At 35.5% G+C, this 16,309-nt stretch overlaps 1 protein-coding gene across 1 annotated transcript in view; it reads left to right on the top strand.

Moving 5' to 3' along the window:
- ZEB1 (zinc finger E-box binding homeobox 1) overlaps positions 1-16,309 on the top strand; it is a 187,828-nt gene that overhangs the window by 163,355 nt on the left and 8,164 nt on the right. Inside the window, exons 4-6 of the mRNA XM_045857750.1 lie at positions 3,201-3,362; positions 7,899-8,101; positions 12,268-12,373. Of these exons, the coding sequence (XP_045713706.1) occupies positions 3,201-3,362; positions 7,899-8,101; positions 12,268-12,373 (471 nt within the window). The remainder of the gene's footprint in view (positions 1-3,200; positions 3,363-7,898; positions 8,102-12,267; positions 12,374-16,309) is intronic.

Raw genomic sequence — 16,309 nt, 5'->3', positions numbered from 1 at the left:
GTGAAATAATCCAATCAGAGAAAGACAAATACCATATGATTTCACTTATATGTGGAACCTAATTAATAAAATGAACTAACAGTATAGAAACAGACTCACAGATGCAGAGAACAGACAGACAGCTGTCAGAGGGAAGCAGTGTTGAGGGGTTGAGGGGCTGGGTGAAACAGGTGAAGGGACTGAGGAAAAAAAAACCTCATGCTAAGTGAAATAAGCCAGGTGGTGAGGGATGAATACCATATGATCTCACCTTTAACTGGAACATAATCAACAAAAGAAAAAAGGAAACAAAATATAACCAGAAACATTGAAATTAAGAACAATCTAACAATAGCCAGAGGGGACAATGGGGAGAAGGGTTTTCAGGAACCACTATAAAGGACACATGGACAAAACCAAGGGGGAGGGTAGAAGCAAGGGAGGGAGGTGGGTTTGGCTGGGGTTGGGGGAGTGGTGGGGAGAAAATGCAGACAACAGTAATTGAACAACAATAAAGTAATTTATGGGGGAAAAACCTCATAGATACAGACAACAGTACGGTGATTATCAGAGGGAAAGGGAGGTGGAGGGAGATAGAAGAAGGTAAAGAGGGGACACGTGGTGACAGAAGGAGACTTTACTTGGGGTGACTTGGGATGATGTACACACAATACAATATACAGATGATGTGTAATGGAATTGTACACCTGAAACCAACTTAATTTTATTAACCAAATGCCATCCCAACAAATTCAATAAAATTGTTTTAAAATTTCTTCTGTGAGGAATGTATAAATTATAAATAATGAAAAAAGTATAAATAATTATGTCTTTATTTTCAGTCCTCACATGAGGATATGTTTATTGATTTGAGAGAGAGAGAAACATCAGTGTGAGAGAGAAACATCAATTGGTTGCCTCCCGTTTACACCCTGACTAGGGATAGAACCCACAACCTAGGTATGTGCCCTGACCAGGAATCAAACCCTTAACCTTTTGGTGTATATAGGATGATGCTCCAACCAACTGAGCTACCTGGCCAGAGCAATAAGTGTATCTTTTAAATATGGATTATTCAAATAGTGTGATTAAGACTATTTAGATCTAATCTAATTTTTATAAGTTATAAAAATATTTGTCTTTAAATTAGTATATTTAGAGCCAGTGTATGCATAATAAACTTATAACTTACTAAAGATGCAAGATTCATGTTTAAAATAGACTATATGTGTGTGTTTGTGTATATGTGTATGTGTATTTATATATATATATGTATAGTTACTAGGATATAAAATATATAAACATTTTGTAAGTGGACACCACTTAATTGAAGGAAATATTGTATAATATATAATTTGATAAAATATTTTAGGTATCTTATTAAATCTACATGAACTTCTAAGAAATTACATAAAATGCATATTTCATTATGAATTTTTCTCATTTAACTTGAAAATTTAGTTATATTGAAAAGATTTGATAACACTGATTTCACTGCTTTAGCTATTCAAGAATGCTTATTGTGTCAGCTAATGATAGATGCTAAGAATGATTTTTGAGAATAGTCTTTGCTTTGCTTTCACCAGGTTCCTGGAAAGCAATGAATTTTTTAATAATAGGGAATGCAGTGGGTGAGGTCACTGAAAGAAAATTACTCTCACTCTCTCTGCCTTATCATGTAGCCGATTTTAGAGCTTCCTAACTGGGACCACAATAAACTCATTACAGTGGCCATGCTTTACCCTGGTAGATACCCATGTGAACAGGAAAGATGGGAACGCTTATCATGGTTTTATGTTGTCTTGATTAAGCAGTAAAGAATGTTTTCCTCAATTGGTATTTTGATTTTTTTCATTGACAACCTGGAGTTTTTTTGCACTCCAAGACAATGCATTATGTTATGTACTGGATCAATGGAAGGATATGTTTTTTTGTGTGTGAAAAGGGGAGGTTAGAGAGAAAAATGACCCTTCAGGATGCTAAGAAATACCATACATAAAAGTTGAGGATCTGGACACAGATTCCCTTAAAACCAACAGTACCAGCTTACCTCTTTAAGAGTCTTCACTTACCCCTGGATCCAATAACCCCAGTTTGGTGACTACTGGCAGATGCTAAATAATTAGTAGTTATTGGCTATATTAAAAAGAAGGGGGGAAACGATGGGTCACCATTATTACTATGTTGGCTCTACGGTTTTAAACAGCAACCACCCTAAGGAGTTCAGTTATTAATACTATACAGGAGTTTTAGCAAGATTGTTTCTTGGCTGGACAGAAACGATGCCCATATATTACCATTCTAATTTGGCCCAATTTCCATCTTCTGGGAAGTGCTGTTTAACAAATTTAGAGCTGACAGTTCAGTCAGAAGTGAATAAAGAAGTCAGCCAAGAGACATTTGGGAGCCATCTAACCCATTCGTGTTTGCACCAGTGTGGAGTGAAGGCTCTTCTCTGGAGCCAGTAAGGGAGACGAAGGAAAACCCCAGTGCAGCAGGGCTGCTTTAGAGACTCAGCAGCGCTCTGGGCCACCTTCTCAAAGTGGAAACATTCTGTTAGCTCTTAACCCTTTCTAACTCAAGGAGGAAAAAGCCTCTGCCTTAATGCCACAGTTAAACATCTATTGAGGCAGAAATAAAGCAAGAACAGCCCTATTTGTGTGTGAATACTAGAGGAGATAAGCAATTTTATTGATTTGGTACTTTGACTCTTAACAGAACTTTTCTAACTATAGATAACTACTAAAGCCATTTTCTAAGAAATTACATCACTGAACTTTATTTCAGAGCTGTTTATATTGAGAATGTTTCCATTTAAGGTACAACTCTAAATGACTCAGCACATTGCTAGAAAAAAACTAAGGTTTGAGAACTAAGGTTTTTCTCTCTGATTTTTTTCCCTTTGTTTTAACATTGAGAAACTAGAAATTCAGCCAACTATATTAACCTTCTCTGTATCTTGTTTATCAGTAAAATACAATAGAAGTACACTTTTGAAGCTTAAAGGGAATATTGTGAAAATTTCAAGACTATTATAACACTTTAAATTTATTTTAAATGACTTCTTAATAACAGAATGAGTGAATTTTGTCTTTAATATTCAGTAAACATTTCCTACAAATTTAAGAACAATTTCAAGATAAACATTTCCTTTTTCATAAAAAAAATTTGTAACCACTTGGTAGCAAAATTGCTGTTTATAAAGTACGTATTTCTTTTAGTAAAAGATGATGAATGCGACTCAGATGCAGAAAATGAACAAAACCATGATCCTAATGTTGAAGAGTTCCTGCAACAACAAGACACTGCTGTCATTTACCCTGAAGCACCTGAAGATGACCAGAGGCAGGGCACACCAGAAGCCAGTGGTCATGATGAAAATGGTAAATGGAGCTTCACAGTTGACTTTGTTTTCATCTTTAAAAGATTATTTCTGTTACTCTACTGTAAGAACCTACTACTCTACTCTTTTTGAAAATGTTTTGGGAACATTTTTGAAAACCAAAACTGATTGCAGTTGGCTGTAGAGACTAATCTCTGTAATTCATAGAACATTGTCCATTGTCCGTGATAACAGTATAACATTCATACACAGTGGTAATGCCACTGCATGTGAAATGTATAGATCAGTGTCTGGACATTGATTTCCATTCATTAACCTGGCAGCAAGTAGTAGAAACAGAAAGTAGGATGACCCTGACTTCTTGCTGATTCTTTCCACCATTCTTCCAGCAAGCAAAACGTGGTTGTCTAGTTGAAAATATACTAATTTGGAGACAGTTTTTCTCTATCTGGTTTAGTCCACTCTGATAAGAACAGCCACAGTATAAAGAGTAACAAATGCAATAATTAAGTTTCATAATCTTCTAAAAAGAAATGAGCTGTCATTCTGCCCTTCCATGCACTAGAAACAGACAAAAATACCTTGCAGATATTCCTCTAAGAAATTCTGTGCAAGACCTGTTCCAAATACTAAGAAAGTAGTTGAAATGTTTAAAGATACTTCAAGTTTTAAGATCCTAAATCTGGTTTGATTTTACTAGGGTCCAGTCTAATGGATATATTTAGCTTAATACTCAAATCATCAATGTTTTCATGGCTTTTTTAGAGCAGTTATGTTTACAACAAAATTGAGACAGCGATACGGAGATGTCCCATATACCCCTTCTCCCCCCATATGCATAGGCCTTTTCCATTATCAACATAGCTCACCCGAGTGGCACTATTCTTTGTTTCTTTCCTTTCTTTCCTTTCTTCCAAGGATGAACCTACATCGATACATTATAATTATTCAAAGTTCATAATTTACATTAAGGTCTACTTTTAGTATTGTATATTCTATGGATTTGGACAAATGTATAATGATATGTATATATGATACAATATCATAGAGTATTTTCACTTCCCTAAAAATTCTCTGTGCTCTGCCTACTCATATTTCCCCCCTCTCCTACTCCTTCTAGCAACCACTGATCTTCATGACCCCATATAGCCTTGTCCTTTCCAGAATGTCATATAATTAGAATCATATAGCATGTATCCTTTTGAGATCAACTTTTTTCACTTAGAAATCTTCATTTAAGGTTCTTCCATGTCTTTTCATAGCTTGATAGCTCATTTCTTTTGTGTTGAAATATTCCTTTTCTGGACGCACTACAGTTTACTAATCCATTCACCTACTTAAGGACATCTTCCAAATTTTGACAACATGAATAAAGCCACAATTATCATCTATGTACATATTTTTGTGTGGACATAAGTTTTCAGTTCTTTTTGGTAAATGTCAAGAAGCACCATTGCTGGATTTGTATGGTAATAGTATGTTTAGTTTTGTAAGAAACTACCATATTGTCTTCCAAAGTGGCTGTACCAGTTTGCATTCCAGCCAACAATGAATGAGAATTCCTGTTGTTTCATATCCCTGCCAGTATTTGGTGTTGGCAGTGTTCCAGATTTTGGCTGTCCTAACAGGTGTGTACTGGTTTCTTGTTGTTTTGCATTTCCCTGATGACATATGATATGGAGCATCTCATACTTATCTGCAATCTGTGTATCTTCTTTGGTAAGCTCTCTGTTAAGGTTTTTGGCCCATTTTTAATTGAGTTATTTGATTTTTTTGGTTGTTGAGTTTTAAGAGTTATTTATATATTTTGGGTAACAGTCCTTTATCAGATGGGCCTTTTGCAAATATTTTTGCCAGTCTGTGTGATTCATCTTCTAATTCTCTTGATAGTATCTTTCTCAGAGCAGAAGTATTTAATTTTAATCAAATGTAGCTTACCAATTACTTCTTTTATGACTTGTGCCTTTGGTATTGCATCTAAAAAGTCATCAACCATACCCAAGGTCACAGAGGTTTTCTTCTGTTATCTTCTAGGAGTCTTGTAGTTTCAAATTTTACAGTTAGGTCTGTGATCCATTTTGAATTCAGTCTTGTGAATGGTCTAAAGGTCTCTGTCTAGATTTTTTTTTTTTTGCACGAAGATGTTTAGTTCTTGTATTACCATTTGTTGAAAAGACTGTCCTTTGCTCCTTTGTCAAAGGTCAGTCCAACTGTATTTATGGGGATAAGTTTCTGTGCTCCCTATTCTGTTTCATTGATCCATTTGTCTGTATCACACTCTGTTCATTACTATAGCTTTATAGTAAGCCTTGAAGTTGGGCAGTATCAGTCCTTTGTTAACTTTCCACTTGCCTGTACAAATATGAAATTTAGACAGATAAAACATAACATGATTTTGGAAGAATTTTGTCACGTGGCTAATCAAGTCCCTAAAGAAGCAGGTCATGTTGGAGTCATCACCCAAAACTCTCTGGGTCCAGTAGCCTTGCTAATAAAAGATGCCATCCTAAACTTTGGGGGTTGGTTTTTAATATTTTGAATAAAATATTCATATTCATATTTTGATACATTTAGCATATTTACCTAGTTATGTAGGGTTAGGTGCTCAGTCTATTATTTTCAGTCTGGTCCTTGAGGAAAACATTTAGTTTATATAAATTTAAATTTTAAAGGTAATATATGTTTATGAAGCATTTAGAGATTGTTAAAAATTTTTCCTTGGTGGTCTGTTTTTCTATAAGAAAATCAAAATGAAGGTAGAGATGACATTTACAATAAGATGTCACTTAGAAACCTATTTCTTTGAAGAAATAGATCAAATATGGAAAAACTACTCTTAGTTAAATAATATTAATTGACAAAGCAGTTTTACATTTTAGGATTGTAAGGTTAGATGATTCCTAATTATATATAGTTCATTCAGTGAACCCCAATTTATTCACAATGCCTTTATTTTTTGAAATCTACTCCATATTTATTCATTAAATAAAATTATACAGAAAATTTGTCAGTGTATTTCAAAAGGGGAAAGAGCATGAATAATCAGGGTCAAGAGGTCTTTATGAGGCAGGCCTATATCTGGCTCCATTACTGTTTCCTCCCCCTGCCCATTATATGTGCATTCTTTTGGTATGAACTTGGTTAGTCTAATTATGTACTACATACTCTCTGATGACAGTAACTAAGTATCATTTTCAAATATGAAAGAATTAACATTAAATAATGATGACATTGTTACTTATAGAAAGATTGTGTTATGGTATGAAAGTTCATTTATATATAGATATAGATATATAGTCTGTCCAGAAAAAGCGCAACCATTGTTAATATAACAAGAATGGTTTGAGCAACATCAATGTAACCTGGCAGCCAAAGAGAGTGGACTGGAATGCACATGTGTAAACAATGACAACTTCACTGTACTAGTCAGTGGGAGCGGTAGATGCTGCTGAGTGAGCATGTGTACTGTGTGGCCATCTCATCCAAAATGACTGAGTAGAGGAATGAATCTGCATCAAATTTTTCATTAAGCTTGAACATTCCTCCACAGAAGCAATTCAGATGATTCAGAAGGCTTTCAGGAATGATGCAATGAGTGCAGCGCAAATAAAAGTGCAGCACAAACTCTTCAAAGATAATCAAGAATCTGTTGAAAGTGATCCATGTTCTAGAAGGCCTGCAACAAACAGATCACCTAAAAATGTTGAATGGGCTCAATCAACAATGATTGGTGACAGACAGTACGAGAACTAGAGGCTGATCTGGGGATTCCAAAAACTACTGTGTCCAAGATTTTGGTGCAGAACTTGGCATGAAATGTATCATGGCAAAATTCATTCCATGGCTTCTGTGCCAGAGCAGAAGGAACATCGTGCTGCAGTTGCTAATGATGTGATTCAAACTCCAATAAAGGAACCAGATTTCCTCAAGAATGTCATAATTTTGAAAGGGAATAAGGCATCATTGCCCTATGTACAGTGTTTCTTGTATATTCAATAAATGTCTCTATTTTTTATAGTGCATGGCTTTATACTTTCTAGACAGATCGTGTATTTACAAATGTATCTACATTCTAACTTTACTTTTGTTTTCTTTGTCTAATTGGCTGTATAAAAGAAGAAAATTGTGATTTAGTGAAAAACGTATGGGACCTTAAAGTCAGACAACACACATTTGAATCCTGACTTTATCAATTTTGGAACTATAACCTGATAATCCTAAAGTGTAATACCACTTTGTCAGTTAAAAATCAAATTTACTGGCTGTGTGACTTTTAAGTTATTTAATCTTTCTGAGCTTCATGTTTTTGCTTTATAAAATACAGATGAGTATCATTGCATTGTTTTGAGGATGAAATATAAACTTGGTAGCATAATATCTGGCACATAGCTTGGAGAGGGACTCAGAGGTAGCTTTGGTAATATTTTTGAATTTTTTCATTTTATTTCTCAATTACAATTGATGTTCAATATTTTATATGAGTGTCAGGTGTACATCATCATGTTAGACAATTATATAATCTATAAATATTTTTGAATTTTTTTTTAATTTAAAATATATGATCTTTCTTTTACAGGAACACCAGATGCATTTTCCCAATTACTTACCTGCCCATATTGTGATAGAGGCTATAAACGCTTTACCTCTCTGAAAGAACACATTAAATATCGCCATGAAAAGAATGAAGATAACTTTAGTTGCTCCCTGTGCAGTTACACCTTTGCATACAGAACCCAACTGGAACGTCACATGACATCACATAAGTCAGGAAGAGATCAAGTAAGTGAAATGAGCTCCCCAAATTTTGAGAATGTATTTCTCCACAGAAGGCAATGGTTTTCAGTATACTTAGAAGTTAAAAAGTTGCACTAGACAGTATCTCATGTTCAGCCTTATAAAAATGAAAGTGATTATTTATTTGAATTAATTATCTGGTCATTTCTGAGTTAACAATCACATGTGAACATGATTTCAAAGGTAACTAAGTGTTTCTCTTTTTCAGATAAGATCCCTTTCATCTGAATTTAATTGTTTTTGCGTATACTATAAAAAATATTTCTCAAGTTTATACCTGCATTTCATAATACATTGTACTAAAATGTTCGGTGTAGGAAAATAAATATTGGTGACATAAAACATGACTTATTATTGATGACATTTAAATGAAAAATAATAATAAAGTTTTATTTTTGTGTGAACCAGTAACTATTTGTTGTCAGTATAAGCTACAGTGTTTTTTTCTGTATAGTAAGGGAAGTTGCCTCCTGTAAGAATCTAAAGTTTAGATTCTAAGGCATTTTTATTTTGAAGACTCAATTTTCATATGGTTTATTCTACTTCTATGTCACTTTGCCTTAATTTCTAAAAGAATAAACTAAGACTACTCTGTAAGTATAAATTACATGTAAACTGTTGGCTCTGTACTTAAGGATTAAAATGAAAGAATCTTGCCAGTTCTCCTTTTATAAGGTCTTGATAACTATCAACTATAAACAATCAACTGAATATCTCCTTAGTTCTAATTTTAAAAATCAAATATTCAGCTGTGTGGGGTGTCAAGGCTGTATGTTGTGGTTGAGGCACCTGTCCATTTTCTAATATCAAAGGGTTGCGAATATATGTATTCATGTCTATGAACTTTGCCCTAGAAGTATACTAATATAAGTCATATACCCCACAGGGAATGAGTTAGACCTTTTGCTAAGATGATGGCTAAACCAAAAGGCCAACAAAAAATTGTGGAAAAAGAATGAGCATGGTCAGCCCACCTTCTTAGGACTTCAGCAAGAACACTCACAAATAAGATTTGGGGCTGGAGATCAGCAAGTCAGGAACTATAAGACCAAGATTGCCTTAGATGGATTAATGGTTAAGTCTGGGAAAGAGCACTTGAAATAAGAGAAAGTACCAAGAGAAGGAGGAAACTGATGCAGAGAGGGACTACTGAAGACAAACACTATCTTTCTACCATCTGCCCCTATTATTAGTCTTATTAGTGACAATATAGATGAGTGCTTTTTAAAAAATTATTATTTTATTGTTGTTTGAATACAGTGGTCTCCATTTTCCCACCACCACTTTCCCTAGCCACAGCTCCCCACCTCCCACCCTCCCATCCTTCCCCCCTTTGGTTTGTCCATGCGTCCTTTATGCATGTTCCTTGACAACTCTTTCCTTTCTTTCCTCCTTTATCTCCCTCCCCCCTCCTCTCTGGTTACTACCAGTTTGTTCTTTATTTCAATGTCTGGTTATATTGTGCTTGCTTGTTTGTTGTGTTGATTAGGTTCCACCAATAAGGCTAGTAGCATAGTCAAGTGCTCTTTTCATCTAAGAACCCTGATGTAGCCACAGTATAGACAGGCCTTGGGAAAAGAGCCTGTTCATGTGATGTGGGGAGCAGATCCATCCTGCAATTGCCCCATATTGTCTCTGCACCTCGGCCCTTGTCAGAGGAAAGGATCTCCAAAGGACAGATAGAGCTGATGGTAAAAGGAGGAGATGCCATTATAAAAGCAAATTGAAAGGTCTCTAATGAGCATGAAACCATCTTTTTGGTGATTTTTTTAATGGATAAAAGGTAGTAGGTTTTATGTATGAAATGTGTGGTCAGACTAAAGTCAGAAAAGATCTGTGGTAAATGTTGGGACCAATAAGGTGAAGAAATATAAGTGGGAGGACTTGGAAAAAATTTAGATTATGAGGCAGCAAACTAAAGGGTAGAATGTCTAGCTTGCTGGCCTTTGAAAGTCATTCCATACCTTAAAGGTAAGAATTTCCATGTCTACCTCATTTATTCATTCAACACATATTTGAGTTTCTATTATGTGTCTGACCCTGTTCTAGGTGTTAAAGGCAAAATTCTGACAAAGATGAGCAAAGTCCCTGACAGTACAGGGCATAGACAGGGTGGGAAAATAGCGGGTTTACAGTTGTGAATATGCAAAACATACAGTTTATTCTCGTATTATTATTTACTAATTATTGTATTTTCCACACAGACAACTGTAAACCTACTTTTGTATCACCCTGTTTCAATAGGTAATTAAAACAGATATAAAGTATAAAAACGGGTATACTGAAGAAAAGAGAGGAAGAGGATAGAAAGTGATGAAAGCTGTTATTTATTTTGAGGATAGCGAGACCTTTCTGAACTAAGACCTGAATGAAATGAAGAAGCCAGTCATGTTGGCTTCAAGATTGGGAGAAGCACGTGCCACCAAAAGGAACCGACTGAAGCACAAAAAGACCTTGAGGCAGAAACCTGCCCAACATCACCAAAGAACAGCTAGGAGGCCAGTGTGGTGCATAAAGGGGAAAAAGAGGGTGAGGCCAGGGAGGTCTGGGGGTGGACGATGTAGCTCTTTGTATAGGCCAGGATAAAGACTCTCGATTGTATTCCAAAATGTGATAGGGATGCCTTTGAAGGATATTGAATTTTAACTTTTTTTAAGGGAACACTGGCTGTTGGATAGAGAATAGGTCAAGAGAGACAAAAATAGAAGCAAGGAGACCACTTAGAGGGGATTGTTGTAGGCCCCAGGGTGGTTGGTGGCTTTAAACTTGGTGGGGGTAACAGACACTACTTAATGAGGAATGTTGGATTCAGAATATGTTTCAATGGCTTGCTGATAGAATAGGTAAGGATATAAGAAAAAGAGAGGGTTCAAGGATTACTCTAAAATTCAGGGCCTAATCAATAATCCAATAAGTGAGGATGTTATTCACAAAGGTAGGAAACACTAGAGAAGAAGCTGATTTCTAGGAGAAAAGTTGAGTTTAGTGTTAGTCATGTTAGCAGATGCTTTTCACCTTCTGATATCAAGGAAGCAATTGGTGATTAGAGTCTGTAATTGAGGGAAGAGGACTAAAGCTATAAATTTGGGAATTGTCACCATATATTTAGTATTTAAAGCTATGGGTTCAGATGAAATAGCGCCTGGTGCATAGTAAATACAGATTCTCTTTTCTTTCACATGAAAGACAAAAGAGGGAGACTCCTGTTAGAGTGAGCAAGAGGCAGGTAGTACTTGAGTGAAGCCCTTAGAAGATAGGTTGAATCTTAAAAGTCATAATTAAAGGGAAACATAGCCAAGAAACAAGGAATAGTATAAACCAAAGCCAGGAGAGAAAGAATAGCAAGATATGTGCAAAACAAAACAAAACAAAAAAAAAAATAGAGAAAAACTCACTAAATGAGGCGCAGGGACTTCTAGAGAACTGGTGAGGAATAAGCCTGCAAACTCAGGGGCTGTGAACTTGGAATATGTAGACTCAGAATTTGTATTCATGAGTTGATGGAATCCTTTGGAGGTTTATGAGTAGGATTTGATTCAATTTAAGTGGTGTTTTTCTAAGATCAAGAGTATAGAATATATTTGAAATATGTAAAAGTGGAGATTTGATAAATGAGACAGAAAGCTATTATAATGATCCATATGTGTTTGGAAAAGATGGACATGTTTTTTTTGATCATCAGATTAAAGTGCATTTTAGAAATATCAAACATATGAGAGACAGGATAAAATACTGGAAAAAGCCTGGTCTTTTCTCCTGTTCATGAGACCTTGGTTTTCTGTTGAGTAACTGCTTTAGACAGATTACTGAATGTTCTTGACCTCAATTTCTTTCTCTATAAACTGGAGTGCAAATGATATAATCTCTGGTTCCAAGTGTGTGTATGTATGTGTGTGTATTGCTTAATAAAGTATGATTCTGATACTTTAAGTTCTTAGAAAGTGGAGGTTTTTCTGTATGTCAGAATTCTGTTTCCACTATCCCTCCTTTTTGGTAATATTGCAAGTGTTAGATTTTTGTGACTACTATAATTTGAGGCCTGTAAGAAACAAAATAATCACCAAAGCATTACTTTTAGCAGATTGGATGTTCTTTATGTCTAAAACTTTTCTTTTTCATGTCATAAATAAAATACCAATTCTTTCTTACAGAGACATGTGACACAGTCTGGGGGTAATCGTAAATTCAAGTGCACTGAGTGTGGAAAAGCTTTCAAATACAAACACCATCTAAAAGAGCACTTAAGAATCCACAGTGGTAAATATTTTCTATCTTTCTATACCTTAAAGACTATAGCATACATGGAAATAAATATTATAACGTGATCTATACACATAATTAGAAATGCCTCCTTTTGCTTTTAGGATACCGATGAATCTAGAGAAATTTTCTATTTATAAATGATATTTTATTGGAATTTTAATCTTTGATTAAGTGTATCAAGCTGATGTAATATAACACTCACAAAATTTCCTTATCAGAATATAACATGTCTTAACGAGAAGAAGTACAACCTAAAAACACATTTGTTTTCTGATGAATGTTAATTTCATGGCCTCTCTTGCACAGTTAATAACATAACAACAAAGAGCATAGAGGCACAGTTTGTGTAAGGAAATGGGATGAAGACATTCCTCACAGGAGAGAAGTACAAATGGGGCTCCAGATAGGGACTGCTGAGGGGTCATTGAGAGTCAGCGTGGGGGAGCCTGAGGAGAGAGGGACCTGCCGTATTAATGGAATTGAAAGAAAAATGGGTCTCCCATCATTTCACCTTTCTATTCCACATCCTTTTTTCAATCATGATTTACAAAATGAATATTATTATATGGTAAAAATATCAGATCTTTTTTAGAAACAAAAACAAAGACAACTATATTTACATTTCTTCAGAGGCTCTACTCGAACAAAAGCTACCAAGAAAACTTAGCACCCCACATTGCTCTGTGAAATCTGTTCATTGCCTGGTTAATTTTGATATGCTATTTTAGATTTAAATAATTTTAATAAAAAATATTAGCTAACAAATGGGAAATTATGGTATCAACACATTGCATATTTTGTGGAAATTACTGTATTAACACTTATATAAACATTATCCTACTAAAAGAGTTCAGTTGGGTGGCTTTGTGAGGGGTGGTTTGTGATACCTGTATTTTATTTTGGAACTTCATAGGCTCTGGAAGTTTTACTGTATTGCTCATTGAGGGTTAAATAATGTTAAAGTTATCACTTAAAAAAGTCTCAAACCAAGATTCTTATAAAAACATTTATCTATTTCAACACACTAATGTTTCTGGAAGGCAGAGGTAGTCTTTTGCCACAGGATCCCATTTCTTAGCTCCTGTTTTCACCTATAATACATTTTTCATAAGCTCCTCTCCTAGCAGAGATGACTTGAAGTTTTTGATAGAGTTACAGCTAATTTGGGAAAGCTTTTTAAAATGTTAAAATGGAGTAGAGGAAGGAAAATAAAGCTTGGAGTAAGTTTCATGTACAAAGTGAATGTCGTATGGCTCTACTGCAGTTGTGTAGCAGAACTTATCAGATCTTAGATGATACAAGTTAGGAGACATGGGTTATACCAAAGATTAGGATACAGATCTAGGAATGAGTGGATGTATAATCACAGCATCCTGCATTGATAGTCAGCAGTCAGTCTCAGTCGAGTAGGGAACTGCTGTCAGTAGTGTTTACAGAAAAATTTTAGGAGTTTGAATGTCACGAGTTTTATCTAAGCTAACAGTATGATGCTGCTGCTTTAAAAGCTAATGTGGATGTAGGCCATGTCATGGGACACAGAGCTCTGTACTGCCCATTCATTACATGTTTAAATCTGTCTTGTTCTTAAAACTATTTAGTATGAGGCTTGTATACCTTTAATACAGCAAGAAACTTTAACTTAAAATAGATAAAGAAAATAAAGTTAAGAAGGTGAAACAGGCATGAATGAAATGTGAAAAAAAATGAATATTATAAAATCCCTTGCACATCCTGGAAATGGACCACAAATTAGACTCTAAGGTTTAGGAAGTAAGAAAACTGCAACTGTAAACACTGTGTGAGTGAGTAAAAGAAATCTATTGCTAGAAAAGCACACCTTTCCTGATACTAAGTCTATAAAGAAGCTTGTTCTTTGAAGCATCATAAAGATGAAAGAGCAAAATGCAACTTATATCATTCTCAGAAATATACTTAGTACAGTGGAGAACTCGATATGGTCTTCTTTTTTAAAATAAGATTCTTCAACTGAGTCCAATGATATTTCACCAAAGCGCAATTAGGAAAAAGCATTTCTGCAGGGTGACTACTTGAACAGCTCAAGACCGCAGTACTCTGATGGCCTGTTTTCTTCCACGGACGATGTTGAGCAGGACACTGAGGATTATCCTGAGACTGGCAGCCATCTGCAGGCTAGTTGCTACCAGTTCTTTTAATACAGAAATTGAGAGGAAGCATTTAGAAACTGTTACACATCAAGACAATACTGTAACAGTTTTATTCTGTTTTACACAATATTTGTCCACAGTAGTTTGGAAACTTAAAACAAAAAAGTGAAAATAAAAAGTGGTTCTTCACCACAGACAGAGTTAAAAGCAAATGGATGACTGCATGTCCTTCAGTAAACCTCTGTAATTTTTTTCCTCAGTTGAGTTTTTAAAAGGTATTAAAGATCAATGTCCTCAATTATACTTGCTAAAATTATACCAATTGTTGCTATCTTCTGATATCCATAAAGTGAGCCCTTGGCAGAGTCGTGTGTCAGCCATCATTTGCACTCTGCACGTGGGACCTGAGCTATGAGGGGGAGGCCACTCTCCTCCACTCAGAGGTGAGACAAAGTAGCACCTGCACATGGGCTATGATTCTCCCCAGAAAATAACATAGGTTTGTTCCATGGCCTTTGGTAATTTTAGTCTGGCAAATATTTCCATGAGATGCAACCAAACACCCACCTCAGCCACTGAAAAAAATAACTCAGAATCCATAGTACATTTAACTCGGAGCAGCCGAACTTCCTGATAGTTACCTTCAGGATTTAGTAGTTGCAAACAGTAACCTAAATAGATAAATTAAGTGATGTTCTTTAGCTATAGACCATAAAGCTATAAAGTTAAAAAGCAGGGGTTTTACAACAAACCTAGTGACTTTACCAGTAATTCTCAACAATAACAATGATAACTAGCATGTATTGAACACAGCTAGGTACAGCCACATTCTAGTTGTTTGTATGCATTAACTCATACATAGAGTCCTCACAGTAACTCTATGAGGTAGATGCTACTATGTTCTCCTTTTTACCGATGAGAAAAATGGAGTCTCAGAGAGCTTAATTAACTTGTCCATAGTCATTCAGCTAATGTGTGGCAAAGCTGTTCTCTAATGTGGGCATTCTTACTCCAAAGCCTTTGCCTTACACGTTGTGCTTCTCTACTTCCCTATTTATAAAGCTAAGAATAATCTTATGATACATACCTATTTTCCTAGTGAGCAAGAGGGTCAGGAGAGTAAGAGAACAAACACACAGCTCATCTAAAAATGTTATCAGATAATTAAAAATGTTAAAATAGAGATATGTTAGACCATAGCTCTTGCTTTATCACTCCTGGAAATTTTTATCTGATGCTTTTTGAGTATTGAGTCACATTTCAGGCATCATATTGGCAGGATATAGATAAATTAGAGAATTCCTGGAGGTGAGTTAGCAAGTGGGTGAGAGTTCTAAACATCATGTCTCATGAGTATTTGAAGGACCTGGGTAGGTTTAACCCACACAAGGGGAATTCAAGGGTGCACATGGCAACGCTCCATCATTTGAAAGTCTGGCTTGTGGAAGAGAAGTTAGGCTTGTTCTATGCAGCATCAGAAAGAAGGGCAAGCTAGCACAGGGAAGTATGTGAGCATTATACCAAGCCAACTGAACCTGTACCTCAGTAGAAATGCTTTTTAAAAGAATCACTAATATTTACTGAGAGTGCACTGAGTTTCACTGTGTTATGTCATGTAACTGTTATAACAAGTCAGTGAGGGCATATCTACATTTATTTACACACCAAAACACTGAGGCTCAGAAAGGTTAAGAAAATAGTATGTGACAGACCTAAGATCTGAACCCAAATCCATGGTCCTTAGCAGAACCAGACTAGACTATCTTCAGAGTTGCCCAGCAGCAGTAACTTCCTCTTAATAAAG

Source organism: Phyllostomus hastatus, unplaced genomic scaffold (genome assembly GCF_019186645.2).
Source record: "Phyllostomus hastatus isolate PE091 unplaced genomic scaffold, TTU_PhHast_1.1 phas_scaffold_1674, whole genome shotgun sequence".
Taxonomy (NCBI): domain Eukaryota; kingdom Metazoa; phylum Chordata; class Mammalia; order Chiroptera; family Phyllostomidae; genus Phyllostomus; species Phyllostomus hastatus.
Note: the sequence above shows the minus strand (reverse complement) of the source record. Positions and strands in the feature narration are given on the sequence as shown.